Source organism: Myotis myotis, unplaced genomic scaffold (assembly GCF_014108235.1).
Source record: "Myotis myotis isolate mMyoMyo1 unplaced genomic scaffold, mMyoMyo1.p scaffold_m19_p_14, whole genome shotgun sequence".
NCBI classification, from domain to species: Eukaryota; Metazoa; Chordata; class Mammalia; order Chiroptera; family Vespertilionidae; genus Myotis; species Myotis myotis.
In genome coordinates, this window is record NW_023416318.1 from 39,664,536 (window position 1) to 39,680,011 (window position 15,476).

The following is a 15,476-nucleotide window of genomic DNA, read 5'->3' on the forward strand; positions in this document are numbered from 1 at the left end:
GTCCCCAATCTGCCTAAATTCAGGGAAATGTGATCTTTATGTCAGAGTTACTGGAAAGTACCTTTAAACAATGAAATATGAGAGAATTTCCTATGGGGAATAATCTAGTTGGGTTGGAATCAGGCTAGTTCTCCAGGAGTCAAAAGAAACCTATAAATTGAGTACCTGTCAGGCTGGCTCTCCTCAAGAAAAGTCCTGGTTGGAGCAGCCGGTTGGAAGTAGACAGAACTCAAGGTGTTGAAATAGTCATTAGAGGTGGGGATTGAATGGGCAACAACTCCAGGTTGAATGTGAGGTCCAAGGAGTACAGTGTTGAATGATGAAAGTGACTCTCAAGAGAGGACCAAAATCCACAACTTGAAAGAAGATGCTACATTAACAGAGGTCCAAAAAGAGTTGCCAGAAAATACTGAGGGGTAGATATTTTGAGAGTGGACAATAAACTATTGAGAATGAAGGACTATGTGTCCTGGGCTAAACCCTAGGAAAGAGTGTGTTCCCTGTGACAACACCTGCTGACATTTTACCTGTTTCTGCCCCAAATAATTTCTGTCCTAATTCACCAACCAAGGAGAAGCATCAATCAGTAAGACCCAGTGTACATGGCATGAAGACAAACAGGCCATCAATGGTTTCAGCAAGTCCACTGTTTAGTTAGTGAAAGAATCAGAAAGTGTAACTGGCAGCAAATCCCTGCAGAATACAAGGGTCAAAAAAGCAATTCTTAATTCCCAATTAAACCATTTCAAATAAAAATGAGCCAAGTCAGAATGAAGATGGACAGAGTACACACAAAAAAAGCAAACACCAAGCATAATGCAAGTAAAAATACTATTCTACACAACAATGTACAAGTTTAATCATATAATTTTAAAAAATGAATGAGTGCGAGGAGGGTAGTAGAAGAGGAGACTATGAGACATATGGCACAGAACAGCCCTGTGATGTAGCAATTATTTCTATAGGTGATCACTAGCAAATGCCAGGTATAGGGTTTTTCTTCAAACAGTGAGATCTGGGAACTTTTTAAAGTCTTTACTGTTCTCATACATTAAGAGTTGGACAATAAAAGTCTCATCAATGTATTCTAAATTATCTGAACTAACAGGATATAACACGCCACTACTCACAAATAACTGTTAGAGACAAAGCAAATGGTTAACAAGGAACACCTTGTAAATGACTGATCTCTGACCACCACAGAAACTATAACACTCCCTTGTCTTTCTTATGCTGCTTTCCTTCCCTTCATGGCATTCATCATATCTGACACACCATATACTTCTCATTGTTGAGTTACTTATTTGTAAACACAGTAGCTCTACAGTAGAAGTGCAATGCAAGGAGGGAATTGACGTTGTTCACTCTCTATCCCCAAAGTCTACAAAAACACCTGGCTCATAGTAGGCACTCAATTGATAAATAAATGAATACATATAGATCAAGTCGTGTTACCCATGAGCTCAACACAAAGGTAAGATTAGGTAAGGACTACACCTTCTGGAGTCCCACAAGTACAAAGGTGAGAACTGAACTCTACAAGTTACAGAGACAAAGAGGAGTGGCTGGGTATTCGTGAGCACTGTCAGAGTTTAGCAGAAAAATTCAATCCATCCATTGGCTCAATATGAGCAGAAAGGTTTATTGCAATATCTTTCTGCTTTCTGTCACACTCAACTTTTCAACATTTGAAAGCTCTACTGCCATAAAAAAAATTATGATGGAAAATCCATTTTGGTATCATCTGCAAAAGCCCTCATGAGGAATTCAGAATGAGCACAAGTCCAACTGAGCAATGAAAGGAACTGCAATTATACCACAGAGAAGCTTCATCTATAGATGACAAAGAGCCCAACATTTGACCCAGAACAGAAGGAAAAAGTACGCTGCCTACTTTTAATAGGAGATGCATGACCTTCGGAATGCAAAAACGAAAGCTATTGCTTAGAACAAGTGGCTAAGTGTGTGACTTTGGTTGCGTAGCGCAGTGACTTCATGTTTCTGCATATGATTTTACTAATCTGGTTGGCAAAGTGAAATTACTTTTAAATGAGGTGCTGTGTTTCTGTCACTACAACTGGAGCAAAGTGGCCACAATTAGATTTATTGTATACATCTAGGTATGAGAAGCCATTTATTATTATTACTGCCCAATCTAGACAAATGCATTTATATTGAAGAGCAATCACTTGCCAATTTGGTCAGTCACATTCCATTAGCAAATTCATGAATCAGGGCTGCGTTTATATCACCACTTAGCTACGTAAGGTACAGTTCAGCATCTGCTCTTGGGTTATAATATCCATCCGTATGTGGAAATGAGAGCACGAATGGAACCTTCATAGACAACTATAAAAGGTATGCCAAATCGGAAAATTAAAACCAAATGCACTTTCTGACCAACACAGACGTCGTAAACAAAATCTTATCAAATAAGCAATGAATGAAAAAATCTTTTCTTCTCCCCGAAGATCAACATCTCACAATTCCATTCATAGACGCTCTTGGCATGGGTATGAGGCTCACGATTTGGGGCCACCTGCACCAGGTACAGCTCATGCTGCCTGGTACTGAGTCCAAAGCTTTGAAATGGAGATTTGTTTTTGCCAGGCCTACCTATACCACACTTCCTGAAGTATCTAAGTGTCTCCCCAGAATTGCAAGAATAGGCCAACATTTTTAACAGACCCAGAAGGTCTGGCATGTTCTACTCCTCATCCTGCAGCAAATCTTTCCTTGATCTCTGTCCTTCAGCCACACTGTCCTTTCAGCTGCTGGAATATGACCGCCTCTTTCTACAAGCCCCCTACATATGCTGTTTCCTTTATCCAAAACGTTCTCCCTCTCATCGCCTTCCCCAATTAAAAATTAACTCAAGAATTTTCCTAGAGGCAACTCATTATAGCACAGGCTCTTGTCGCATCACACAACCATCCCTTTCTAGCACTTTTATCAGCTGTGCATTTGCACTGATTTATGAGATATCTGGGTGGTTACCCAGTTTCCCCACTGGACAGTAAGTTCCTTGAAAAAGGCACTTGATGTACCCCGGCACTCAGTACAACTCTGAGCATATATAGTAAATTGTCTAGCATTTGTGAAAGAAAGGATAGAAGGAATGAATGAAAGAAAAGTTCAGAGTCTGGCATGGAGTGCAAAAGAGTTCAACTTTTAAGGAAAAGATTGTATGGTAGACAGAAACACCAAGGGAGGCCATGAAAGGAGACAGCTAGTGAGAGCCCGTGTAATTAGAACCGAAGCAAGTATATCAGATCTCTCTCGGTGCCTGATGCAGGTACTATATATTAAATACTTAAATGAATAAATGTATTATATAAGGGACATGAGCAATCAATCAAGATTTCCCTTTCTGCATCTGCTATTTCTGCTGCAAGTTTGTGTTTGTATGTTTCCTAATTCTATGTGGTCTCTAACAGCTTCTTCTTATGCCTTTTCTCACTTTTTAAGTATTTTGCTTTCCACCGTTCTCCCTGTGGCGATTATTTTATTTAGTTTTGGTTATTTAACACATCAGGTAACAATGTGTTTCCAGCAGGATTATTTGTTGCATGTAAAAATCCCACATTCCTCATGCCGACTCACTTCCTTATTTTCTCCATGGTTGAAACTCACTTAGAACTTTTCTTTGAAGTTGTCTTAGAATAATATTTTGTTACATTCCATATGTATGTGTGTGTATTTATTTATATTTTATTTTGAAAGAGGGCTCATTTGGCATTACACCACTCTGTCAGAAAACAGGCCGGACAGAAGAAATAAAACTATATGACAAGAACTCTGTGGTACCTACCGAGACACTGCCCATTCCAGCCTCGGAACCCTTCAGTGCAGGGAACACACTGGTAAGATCCAGGAGAATTCACGCACTGCTCATCTGGACAAGTACTTGGACTCAAACACTCATCAATATCTGAAAAATCAAAAAGCTAGGTCACAGACATTTTATCAGGATACTACAGCAAACACTTTTGTGATAAAGGGGGGAAATGCCTGCCCTACCTGGTGGGGAAAACAACCGGCTAAGTGACACAGGACTATAAACGCACGGCGGTCATGCACGGCCAGGTACACCTTGACCAAAACATTTACACATATTCCCAGGATGTCGTGGGACCCAATTCTCCAACTGGCAGGGCCTGAACTCCCTAGTCTAGGAGCTTGCAACGTCTCCAGGGCAACTTTCTGGACATCAAACCTTTCAAGCAAGTGTGCAGTTTGCCAGAAAAAAAAGACAGAGAATAGGGGTGAGCAGGAAAAAGCCATACAGGGTGGGGCAAAAGTAGGCTTACAGTTGTCCATGTGGAAAATGATACCATAGTGAATACAAGAATAAACTCTGTGTTTCAAATACTCCCCACTGTACACCTACTTTTGCCCCACCCTGTACATCCACCCAGTGACAAGTCGGCGCTACAGACACTTGACGCTCTGGGGAAATCCTCACTTTGGCCTAATGGGCCCCCAAACATCCTGGGTTTAAATAATTTAAAACCTTTCATATGCTAGGAATTCCTTGGAAGTAGAAAAAAAAATCACTAGAAGAGAATGAACTCATCACATACTTTCAAGATTTCCCAGCAAACATGGTGATACGATCATTGGTAGTATTTTCTGATAAAAATACACCTTTCTTTTCACGTTCACAGCTAACTGACGTTACTAATCACTGTTCTCGTCCATATGAGGACAAAACACCTTAAATACGGTTGGGACTGCGGCAGAGATAATGACTCCAATAGCTTGAGGCATTTTTAAAATTAGTTAAACAAAATGGGGGAAGGACGTAAGATATATTTACAGTAAGTGTTTTTCTGGAGTTGGATTTTTTTGAATTTCAGTGAATGGATTTAATGTCTAAGTGTCTCGATATAAAATGTATAGAAGATCTCTAATCATACTTCAACTATAGACAGGTATCTCAGGACATAAGCTGAAAAGTGAAAGAAATCCGTGATGGATACACAGAACAGGCATGGGCATTTGACATCTTCATTCTGGTAAATTCTTTAAAATGATCTCCCATGACATACCCATGGATGTGTGTAAAAAAAATGCTTGAAGTAAAAAAGTTGAAGACGATAGTAACAGAATCAACACCAGGCCAGCATTGTAATTATTTTTCCTATCGGTGAAAAATTCTTGCCAATAGACAATGACACACAGTGGTTTTGTGTGTGTGGGTTTTTTTTAGGTCAGATGTTCTGGGACTTCTTGTTCTACAAAAAGATGATGCTCGCCAGTTTCACTTTCCAAACAGCATGACATTATTCTCTGGATGGGATGTTTTTTTAAACAGAACTGCGACTGCTAAGTCAGAGAAGGTCACCGAGGGCGGCTGGTCCGATAAATAAGGTGCAACAACTGAGCAACACCAGCTAACATCCCTGAATTTCCTGCTGCCCTCACCTGCTCTCTTGTTCCCTCATTTATGCATCAGGGACTACCTGACTGGTAATATCTTAACGGAATAAAGTAAGGACGCATGAGATAATGTCTGTGAACTACAATAGGCTCCTTGGAGACTGGCGCTGTTTGAAAGCAGCCTTGTCAGGGACAGCTGAGAAAACCTTCCGTGAGCCAGGAGCCCGGGGACCTTTGGGTCGGGTCCATGACAAAATTAGCAAACAGCCATGTTCTTTGGCTCCTTCTTCTCCTCAAGCCTTTTCATGGGGGGAGAAGTATATGTTTTTTTACACAGGGAACTCTGGTAATATTTCTGTTAAATAATCTGCACACATTGAATATTACCGAAAAGTCTCCTGTTTCCCGTGGACTTGCAACATTTCTTTTCTCCTCCTTCCCACTCTCCATCCTTATGCTACAGCTATTGTTTCAATGTCTGGTCTTCTCATTCTGAGACTGTACTAGAACATAAAGATCCACATTTGACCTCCTTGGGGAGTGCTGCTTTGCATATAAATGCTTATCAAATACCTACACACACACCCTTTTTTTTAAGTACTCCCACAACTAGAGATGTACAGAGAAGATCTACATACAAAGAAAAGGCATCAGAGAAGGGCAAAGTTTAAGAAACAAACGCTTCCTCAGAACTAATAAGGTGACCGGCACCATATAAGCTACCGCAACACACATTTCTATTCTCAGCAACCCTGAAGGGTCAACTTCTCAGCGGCCATGTTAGAGGAAGAAGTAACTTTCAAAGGGGCCAAGTCACTGGCTCCCAAGCAGACAGTCACGACCTATGGGGGTCGTGAGCTGATGCCACAGTTCCTCTCTCTCTTGTGTCCACCCTGCCTCTCCAAACGGAGAGAGAGAGTTCCCGGGAAGAGGAGAGTGGGGACACGTCACACCTGCACTCCACCAGGTCCCTCGGCCCTCGGGGGACAGTTCACGGCTCTGTTCTCATTCGAGTTGACCAGAGATCCGGTAACGGACACTGTTCCCACTTCCCTCTCGATTAGAACCGAAGGGGCCAAGGCAAGAGGCCAGCAGGAGGCAGGCGCAGGCTGCCAAAAACTGTCTAATTAGCTCTCCCTCCAGGCCTGGGCCGATAGGACTGTGAAAAAAACCAATCTGCAGACGCCAAGGGACAGCTGAGAGCAGCCCACCCCAACCAGTCTACCTCCTTCCCTCCCTCTGGATGCCCAGCCATGTTAGAAAAGAGGCTGGTCCTCGGGCAGCCGGGCAGGGAACCCCAGGGCCCCAGCTCCACCCCCACATATGGGCTCCTTAAGCACTAGCTCAGAGACCCCTGCACCTTCACCCTCATGTTTCCATGGCAGGATCTAAGCCAAAGTTCAATGCAATTTTCTTTCTTTTTTTTTTAATGTCTTTGTCTGGTTTGGGGATCAGGGTAATGCTGTTTTCTTTATGAAAATGATTAAAGGGAAAAGTACCATCAGGGTTTCAAAAAGAACCTGTGTGCAATTTGGACCCAAACATGAGAATGTGAAATTGTTCATTACTTTGACCATGCTATAAAAACTTTTCAGCCCTATCTGGTTTGGCTCAGTGGGTAGAGTGTCGGGCTATGGACTGAAGGGTCCCAGGTTTGATTCCGGTCAAGGGTGCATGCCTGGGTTGTGGGCTCAATCCCCAATAGGGGTCATGCAGGAGGCAGCCGATCAATGATTCTCTCGCATCATTGATGTTTCTATCTCTCTCTCCCTCTCTCTTCCTCTCTGAAATCAATAAAAATATTAAAATGAATAAAATAAATCATGTCCCTCTTAAAAAAAAATAAAAATGTTTCAAAACATTTTTGTAAGGAGCGCCAATTTATGGCTGTGGTCATTAACAAAGGCATTTTTATCTGGCGCTGTTGGAATGTGGCCTACAGTGGATTAGACAGAGCTTCTGTGGGGAGTCTGCCAGCAAGTCCCAAAATCTACGTGAAAGAAACAAGTTGAGACAAAGGAACGGATCCAGGTGAAAAGGTCAAGAACACAAAAAAATCAAAGGTGGTTACACCCGAACCGTGTCCTCACGCGAAGGACCCAGACACTGTAATTAAGTCTGGGTTTGCATGAACTCTGCGATAATTGTTCTAATGTGACCTCACTTGAAATACCAGCGAAGGAAGATACTGAAGGGCGTAAGAAAGAGCATAAAGATAGAAAATAATCCAGACAGAGCCACGGAAGTGAGACAAAGAGGCTGCGAATCCAGAAGGCGGGCGGCGCTGAGACGAGCTGGCGGCATGCACAGACTGGCAGAGGGAAATACCAGGCGGGAGGCCCGTCAGCCACAGGCCCTGCGCCCAGCCCTGCACTGCAGTCAGGCTCACTCAGCCTCAGAAGTGGTGTGGCCGCCGCCTCGCAGCACACTCACCCTCGCAGTGTCCCCCGGGGGTCATGCGGTACCCGCTGTCACAGTACTTGCACCGGAAGGCCCCCACGGTATTGATGCAGTGGCCTTCCCCACACACGTCCGGCCGCAGGCACTCATCAACATCTATGGAAAGCAGAAACAGTGCGAGGGTTATTTCCCAAACTATAATTTCAAACCTCTCCCTGTGTAGTTTAAGAATGAAATAACTGATTCCTGCTACCACCTGAGTGGTTTTGATTTGTGTGGGATCCAAAAGAAACATTTAACCCCTCTGGTCTTTGTGCACACTTGACACTCTTCGTTTAAAGGGGTCAGAGAAATAATCCTATATAATAAAAGCCTAATATGCTAAGTGTCTGACCATCCATTCGACCAGTCGCTATGATGCGCACTGACCAACAGGGGCAGACGCTTCAACCAATAGGTTAGCTTGCTGCTGGGATCCGACTGATCGGGACTGGGTGAGATGGGCCGGACACGCCCTGGAGCCCTCCTACAGTTCCTCCCCAGCCGGCCAACCTCCCACTGTCCCTCCCCGGCTGGCCGCCCTGATCATTGGCCCAGATTAGAACTGGGCAAGACAGGGCAGACATGCCCTGGAGCCCTTCCATGGTCCCGATGGTGCACTGGTGGGGTCCCTTGGCCTGGCCTGTGCCCTCTCGCAATCCGGGACCCCTCGGGGGATTGTCGGAGAGCCGATTTTGGCCTGATCCCTGCAGGCCAGGTGGAGGGACTCCACTGGTGCATGAATCCATGCACCAGGCCTCTAGTATTCTAATAACTATGTATGCTGCTGGCTAGGTATTAGGCTTATAGGGGAGACCATTTCAAAAGTTACATAAATGTCTCTTAAGGACTAGGCTATACACCTAAAACTAACAACGAATGTCAACTGTTACTGAAAATAATTTTAAATGCAAATAAAAAGGATTGGAGGAAAAGAACTCAAGTTTCATATCTTTCCGCATCTAGCAGATTGCTATGTCATGGCAGGTGTTGTCTGACTAAGCAGTGAACGGACGGGATCTTAGGGGAGGCACAAAGGCAGACCTGGGAATTGAGGCACAGGAAGCACTGCCATTACCTATGCAGCTAGTACCCTCCTCACTGGCCATAAATCCTGCTGGGCAAATACACAAGAAACTTCCCTCAGTGTTCTCACAGCGTCCCTGGGAGCAGAGGTGTGGGGCCTGCGTGCACTCGTCAATATCTGTCAAGAGAATGATGGATCAAAGGATCAGTGAACTGGAGCATGACATTCTCCTTCTCTTTGTTCGTGAAACACCAGCCGACTCCCGTGTCCCACAAGCCTTCATCGCTGAGGACAAGGAGACATGACTGTTCTCCTTAAACACTTGAAGGGTTGTTCCTGGGAAGAGGGAATACGCACTGTGCATATCGCTTCAAAAGCTAAAACTACAACCGTGACTCTGGTGTTTCAAAGAGACAGGTTTCAGGTCAATATAGAAGGACCTGCCGGGTAACTGGACTCATCTAAGCTCTGGAATTCGCCGAGCTACTCCCAGACCGGAACCGCAGGGACAGGCCCAGTGGCGTGAAAGGGACTCTCCCGCTCTACACACAGGTGGAGCACGCTTGCCCTTTCAACTTCATACTTTATGGCTCTAGTTACACACACAGTGTATGCAAATGAAAGGGAAATAACCATAGTGTGAACAGGCAGGTGTCTCCTTATCCCCTTATACGTATACAAAACCAAATAACAAAAGTCACAAATCTTGTCTAACAGCATTTAGCATATCAAAGTAGTATTAATTAGCTATATGCCTCTGTTGCTTTTATTCACTTTATAACCCTTAGTTTCTAAAAACGAACTATAGGGTTAACACAGCAAAATAATTAACCCACCACCATCCCAGCTCTTTCTGAGACACATTTCTCCAGAGAGGCATACTCAATAACTTTGTGTCAGCATTTGGTGATTTTCAATTCAGAAATCCCTATTAGAAATCGGATTTTATGCAATTAGAGAATGTAATTCTTTATTGCAGTGTATGTTAACATTAATTTGATTTTGCTAAATAGATGCTTGTAGCTCACTGTTTCTAGAACTCTTATTTTATATATTTTACCTGAAAAAATTTTGGAAATCACTTCACCTTTATGTAATTGTGTTACACTTGGCAAAGTAGGCAGAGTTGAACCAAGAGGTTACAGCTCCCCAAGAAAACCTCTTTTTGAGCATCCTTAGCTCAGGGATAAGAACTTTATAATATTAAACACAATAACATTTTCCTACAATAATTACAGAAAAAGTGTTCTTACTGTGCAAATATTGGCTAACTGAATAATGTCGCCTATGAAATGTCTCTTACCAGTGCATTTCCTCTGCTGCTCACTGAACTTATAGCCTTCGTAGCAGATGCAGGTGTACCTCACCGGCAGGTTAACGCAGTGTCCTGCTCCACAGATGTCAGGGTTCACGGAACACTCATTGATTTCTTTAAACATAAGTAAAATGTTGGGGGGGAGAAACAGATATAAAGATTTCATGGCTACTGGTAAACCATCACTTTGTGTTTCCTGATGAGCTTATTGCCAGGTATGCGCTTAAAAGACAAAAGGTGACCACTTCTAAAATCAAATATAAATTCATCTGACTACTTTATTAATTGTTCCATTAGGTCCACCCAAGGTCATCAATAATTCCTAATGTTGAAACAATTTCTAGATGAACTGGAGTGGGGGGGGGGGACACTCAGAAAGAGCCATGTTGGAAGTTGTGAAATAATAAATGCTTCCTAACTTCTAAAATAGCCTGTCAATGAATTTCCATCCACCCAAATTCACTTCTGAATCATCATGTGATTTGCCCTGGTAAGAAATATATGGTAGCATTGCATTTGTTAAGAGGCCAAATTCAAGTTCCAACTTTGTTCAACCTCCTCCAAAATTTCTCATTAATTTTCAAGAAAGATGTACCACTTCTAATCAAAGCAAAACTTGTGGGTGTAACTTTACTCTTAATTTGCCAATTCCAACATGAGCATATTTTATTGAAATAGATTAAGCAGAATCTTCTTCCAAATTCTCTGCTAAATTCCTCCCTCACTCTTCCACTGATTCTTGCTTGAGACCTGCTTCTTCCATAAAGCCCGAGCAGATTAACCCAGAGTTCTCACTCCACTCATAGACAGATGCTGTGATAGACACAGGGTCATAGGAGTCCATGGTGGGTGAAGATCAGAAAAAGGAGCTTAATTAATAAAAGGACCTACGGACTCAAAGGTGGCCTTCTGAGATGACGTACCTCCCTAAATAGTCTGCTTTCAATGACCTCTGTAAGGAGGTAGAATGGTACAGTGGGAGTTGGAGACAGTCTGGGTACAAAGCTTGCTGTCCTTTCTTAGCTCTGTCACAGGGGGGCAAGCTACTCAAAAATTCTATGCCTCACTTTTCTCCATGTGTAACATGGGAATAATCAAAGCGCCAACTTCGGGCCCTCAGGTTCAAAGGCGATAACGTCAGTAATGCACGGAGACCAATGCCTGGCACATTGTATAGGATCAATAAGAGATGGCCGTTATCATCATTATCACTGTTGTTCCTGTGGAAGTCACATAAGAATATACAACAAAGAAACAGCACATTTAAAACAACAGCTGTTTGTTCACTGTCATCACACAGTCAGCAATGCCTGAATAACATGCCCTTGGGGAAGAGCCCAAGGGGCCCAGAGTAAGATGGGGGCCTCAAGCATGACCGCCTAGTGCCCAGCCCTGTTAGAGGCTCTGTAATTTGAACGAGAAGAAAAATAGGTGACAGGTGTGCTCTGTCACCAATAACCCACCATGCACTCTGCAGAAAAGGATGTGAAAACCAGTGCCTTAACCGTCTGTATGCCATGAGTGTCTATAGCCGCAAGCGGCAGACCTTTTTAATTAAATTCAAAATACCATGGCAGATAACTGGCTAACAAAGGGTCACCATGGAAATGACCTACACGAGGCTGAGGTTGCTCTCCAAAACCCCACTACAGTCTTCCTATTTCATCAAGTGCTATTCGCTGTGCTGTGACTTTAAGACACCAGACGCAAGTCACTTGAAAAGTTGGTAGACTTTAAAAGAAAGCAAATGAATACAGAGCTGCAGTGTTTTACACAAAATCACTTGGAGGTACGGGACAACCACACACTTGCAAATTACTGATATCTTCAGGGAGCGTGGTCGTGCTAACTCACTTTCAGAAGAATAGTTTTTACACTCAGTATAATATAAAATCATATAAAACAGAAAACAATTTGAAAGGCTAAACACATGATTAACATGATTGCTTAAACTTGAGTGATGGGCAATTATACCAAAAAATGAATTAAGCTACATATGCAGCATAGATTATCATATAGTCAGTAAAGGATAGGAAATGTTTACTTGTTACAAAATATAGTTGGGAGCAAATGTTAATATAGATGTCATCTAAATTACAAAGTACACAGAAAAGGAGATTTTAAGGAAATAAATCCAGTGTCATGATTTTGGGGATTGGTGATTTTTTCTTTATATTTTTCTATATTTTTCAAAACTTCTACAATGAGCTTATATAATTTTACATTCAGAAAGGTCTTCCATTAAAAAAGGTTATCATTTCTATGTTCATTTCTATGTGTGATAAAAATCTGAAGGTGAAAGGTAGTGTTCTCCAGGTTATACGCCTAGACCCTCAGGTAAGAATTCTCTGCTCTGTTGATAGGAATTCTTTAGTAGAATATTGTCAAAAGCATGCCTCTGACCATCTAATCCATGTTGAAGTTAGATGCCTTCTTTGAAAATTATTGCTATTTATACTTCTCGGTTTTCTTTGTAATTATTGATCTTTATACTCTTTGCTCCCATTTTCTTAAGACAGAAAAGACATATTTATCACATTTGCAAAAAGAAAAAAAAAATAGAAGTTAATAATGAGGGACAAAAATTCAAAACAAATCAAAGACTATAAATATCTAGATTTCCATGAAATGCTTCATCAGTACTCAGTCTCCATCACATACACACACACACACACACACACACACACACACACTAATTTGTTGATTACCAAATATTTGTCACTTTTCAAGCATATCAGAATAGAATTTTTACATGTGTGAATACAAGTCTTTAAAAATAGGTGATGCTTAATTCACACCAGATACATTCCTATACCAGTTTGCCAACATACTAAGTTTCTTCTTAAGTCAGCTCTAAGGCATAAGAAATTCTTAAGAATTATAACTCCTTAATCTCAGGAAATGAAATGAATGATAACAGCCTTTCCTTCCAATCTAGTATTCTGAACAGAAGCCGTGCGGTTGAAGTGATATTCATGAGGCATGTTTGAGGGACTTTAGCTGATCACCCTGTAGATTAGTAAGTATACCAAGCGGCAGCTTGAAAATGCTGGTCCCCTGGGGAGGGCACTAACTTAGGTAAGAAAATGTTCCTCTGACGCCACTAGAGGGAACTAAGAGACACATCGCAGGAGCGAAGGCACATTTACGAAAACACACGTGATTTCTACAGTTTGCCCCACTTTTCACCCAAGTCATTAGTTCATGCAACTTTCACCAGTTTGGCCTCAGAGACGCCCTTCGTCCCTGCGCTAGGCAGAGCTCCACCCTTCTCATAGAAAGAACAGTCGTAATACCTCCCAAACACTTCCGTCTGCTTTTTCATCACTAGTCATCAAAAGTTAATCAGCACCATTTTTTAAGAGAAAATTACTACTACTCCTATCTTAAAACTTTACAAAACATGTCTCCTCCCACACTTTCCCTCCTTTTCTATTACATTCTCATTCTCTGGCACACATGCTACACAGCAAGGCCAGTCCTGAGGGTACCGTCGTGAAGGATAAGGAAAGTTTTCTGCTTTTTCCATGTTTTTTAGGGAAAAGACATTGCGCTTCTTATTTTTTGAAGAGGTCACTCACACATAAGTATGTGAGCCTCTTCCCAGAGAATGGATCAGTTTACGTCAAAACATACACTTCTGCCCAGCTGGTGTGGCTCCGTGGTTGAACATCGACCTATAACCAGGAGGTCACGGTCCATTCCTGGTCAGGGCACATGCTGGTTGCAGCTCTAGCCCCAGCAGGATGTAGCCAATCAGCGATTCTCTCTCATCACTGATGTTTCTATCTCTCTCCCTCTCCCTTCCTCTCTAAAATCAATAACAATATATTGAAGTTTGAACACACACACACACACAAACGCACACATACATTCTGTGGATTAGACTGTGTCGACATAACCCTGGAAATACAGCCAAGCTTCACGCAGGAAGCACTGGTCTCGGTGAAACTCTCCAAAGTGGGGATGTCTTGTCCCCTTCAGCCTGTTCCACTTCCCAGAGAGACCATCAGAGACCGCTCGCCTGGGCCCTCCTGTGTGTCCTTCGTAATGCCCATCGCATCCCCTGGTGTTCTCAGGACCCCCTGCCCTTTCCTACTACACCTGCCCCTGAAACAGCTCCCCCTTCACTGGATCAGCGACCTGATTCTGTTCATGTTTCCGCTAGAGTCCGCTTGTAATTAGGAAAAAGAGCCACAACGAAACGCCAGTGGAAAACCAGGCACTCATCTATCCCAGCAACAAGGCCAATGGGGGGCTTCAGAGTTCGGGATCTCTGTTACATTTTCTAGAATCAAATGAAAAAGACAGCTTTTGGAACAATATGAAATTGAGTATGCTGATTTTAGACTTTTTTCTCCCTCATCATGTGATTACTCAAAGTAAATAAATAAATAGGGCCTGGAAATATCAAACCACTATGATTTTACACGAATAAAAGAGTTCCTTTTCCGTCAGTACGCACGGTTTACGGAGGCTGTAATGACGCTGGTGATACGCGTCAGGGATAAACGGTCTCTTTAAAGGGGCCAGTTATGAGATCTGGAAAAGGTCTGAGCAAAGAGTTTTTAGAATGTTTGGGCTGTGATAATTACAAAGGTTTCCGCAAAGGCAGTCACGATGTCAAAGAACAGTTTCTGGCTGGTCGGCCAAGGCTATGGAGAAAGTTTGGGGTGAGCAGGAGGAAGCAAAAAATGTTAACTCTCGGAAAGGTTTACAAAATGCCCTGGCCTCCTAACTGCCACACAACGAGCATAAATTGTCCCACAACAATTGAAACAGATGTTTCCACTTTGCAAATATTTGCCAGAGAAATAAAGGTTTCATTTTCCAACCTATCCTTGAGCTGTTAAGACACTACACTAAATCAAGAATTTATATGCTGAAATGTATAATTTATTTGGACACAGCGTGCCAATAATGTTGCAAGCCACCAACTCAGCTGTTAGGAGTGGAAAATGTCACACTTATTTCCTGTAAATATGTGGCTCACTTTATAATTATTGCATGTCAAGGGGTGTCTGACAAAATCTGAAAAGTCTACTTCCAACCTCACCATCATAAAGATATCATCACGAGGCAATGTGGAACTGATTTTACTTAGTTTAGACTCATTATTATTCTACCCCTTTCTTCAACTTATGAGAGCAACTAATAGTGACAAATAACACCAACCTCTTCTGTGTTTTAGGGAGAAAAATCATTGCATAATATTTCCTAAGAGAACAGATCACATCACTCCCTCAATTTATATGTTTGGCTCTCATATCAAACCAATGCAAACATCTATATTTTGATTTAAATTAAATTTGA

The 15,476-nt window shown here is 42.3% G+C and overlaps 1 protein-coding gene across 16 annotated transcripts in view; it reads right to left on the reverse strand.

Moving 5' to 3' along the window:
- LTBP1 (latent transforming growth factor beta binding protein 1) overlaps nt 1-15,476 on the reverse strand; it is a 344,018-nt gene that overhangs the window by 87,894 nt on the left and 240,648 nt on the right. For all 16 annotated transcript variants that reach the window (XM_036334902.1, XM_036334896.1, XM_036334900.1 and 13 more), the window contains 4 exons: nt 10,152-10,277; nt 8,900-9,025; nt 7,816-7,938; nt 3,812-3,931 (listed from right to left, as the gene is read on the reverse strand). In XM_036334902.1, the coding sequence (XP_036190795.1) occupies nt 3,812-3,931; nt 7,816-7,938; nt 8,900-9,025; nt 10,152-10,277 (495 nt within the window). The remainder of the gene's footprint in view (nt 1-3,811; nt 3,932-7,815; nt 7,939-8,899; nt 9,026-10,151; nt 10,278-15,476) is intronic.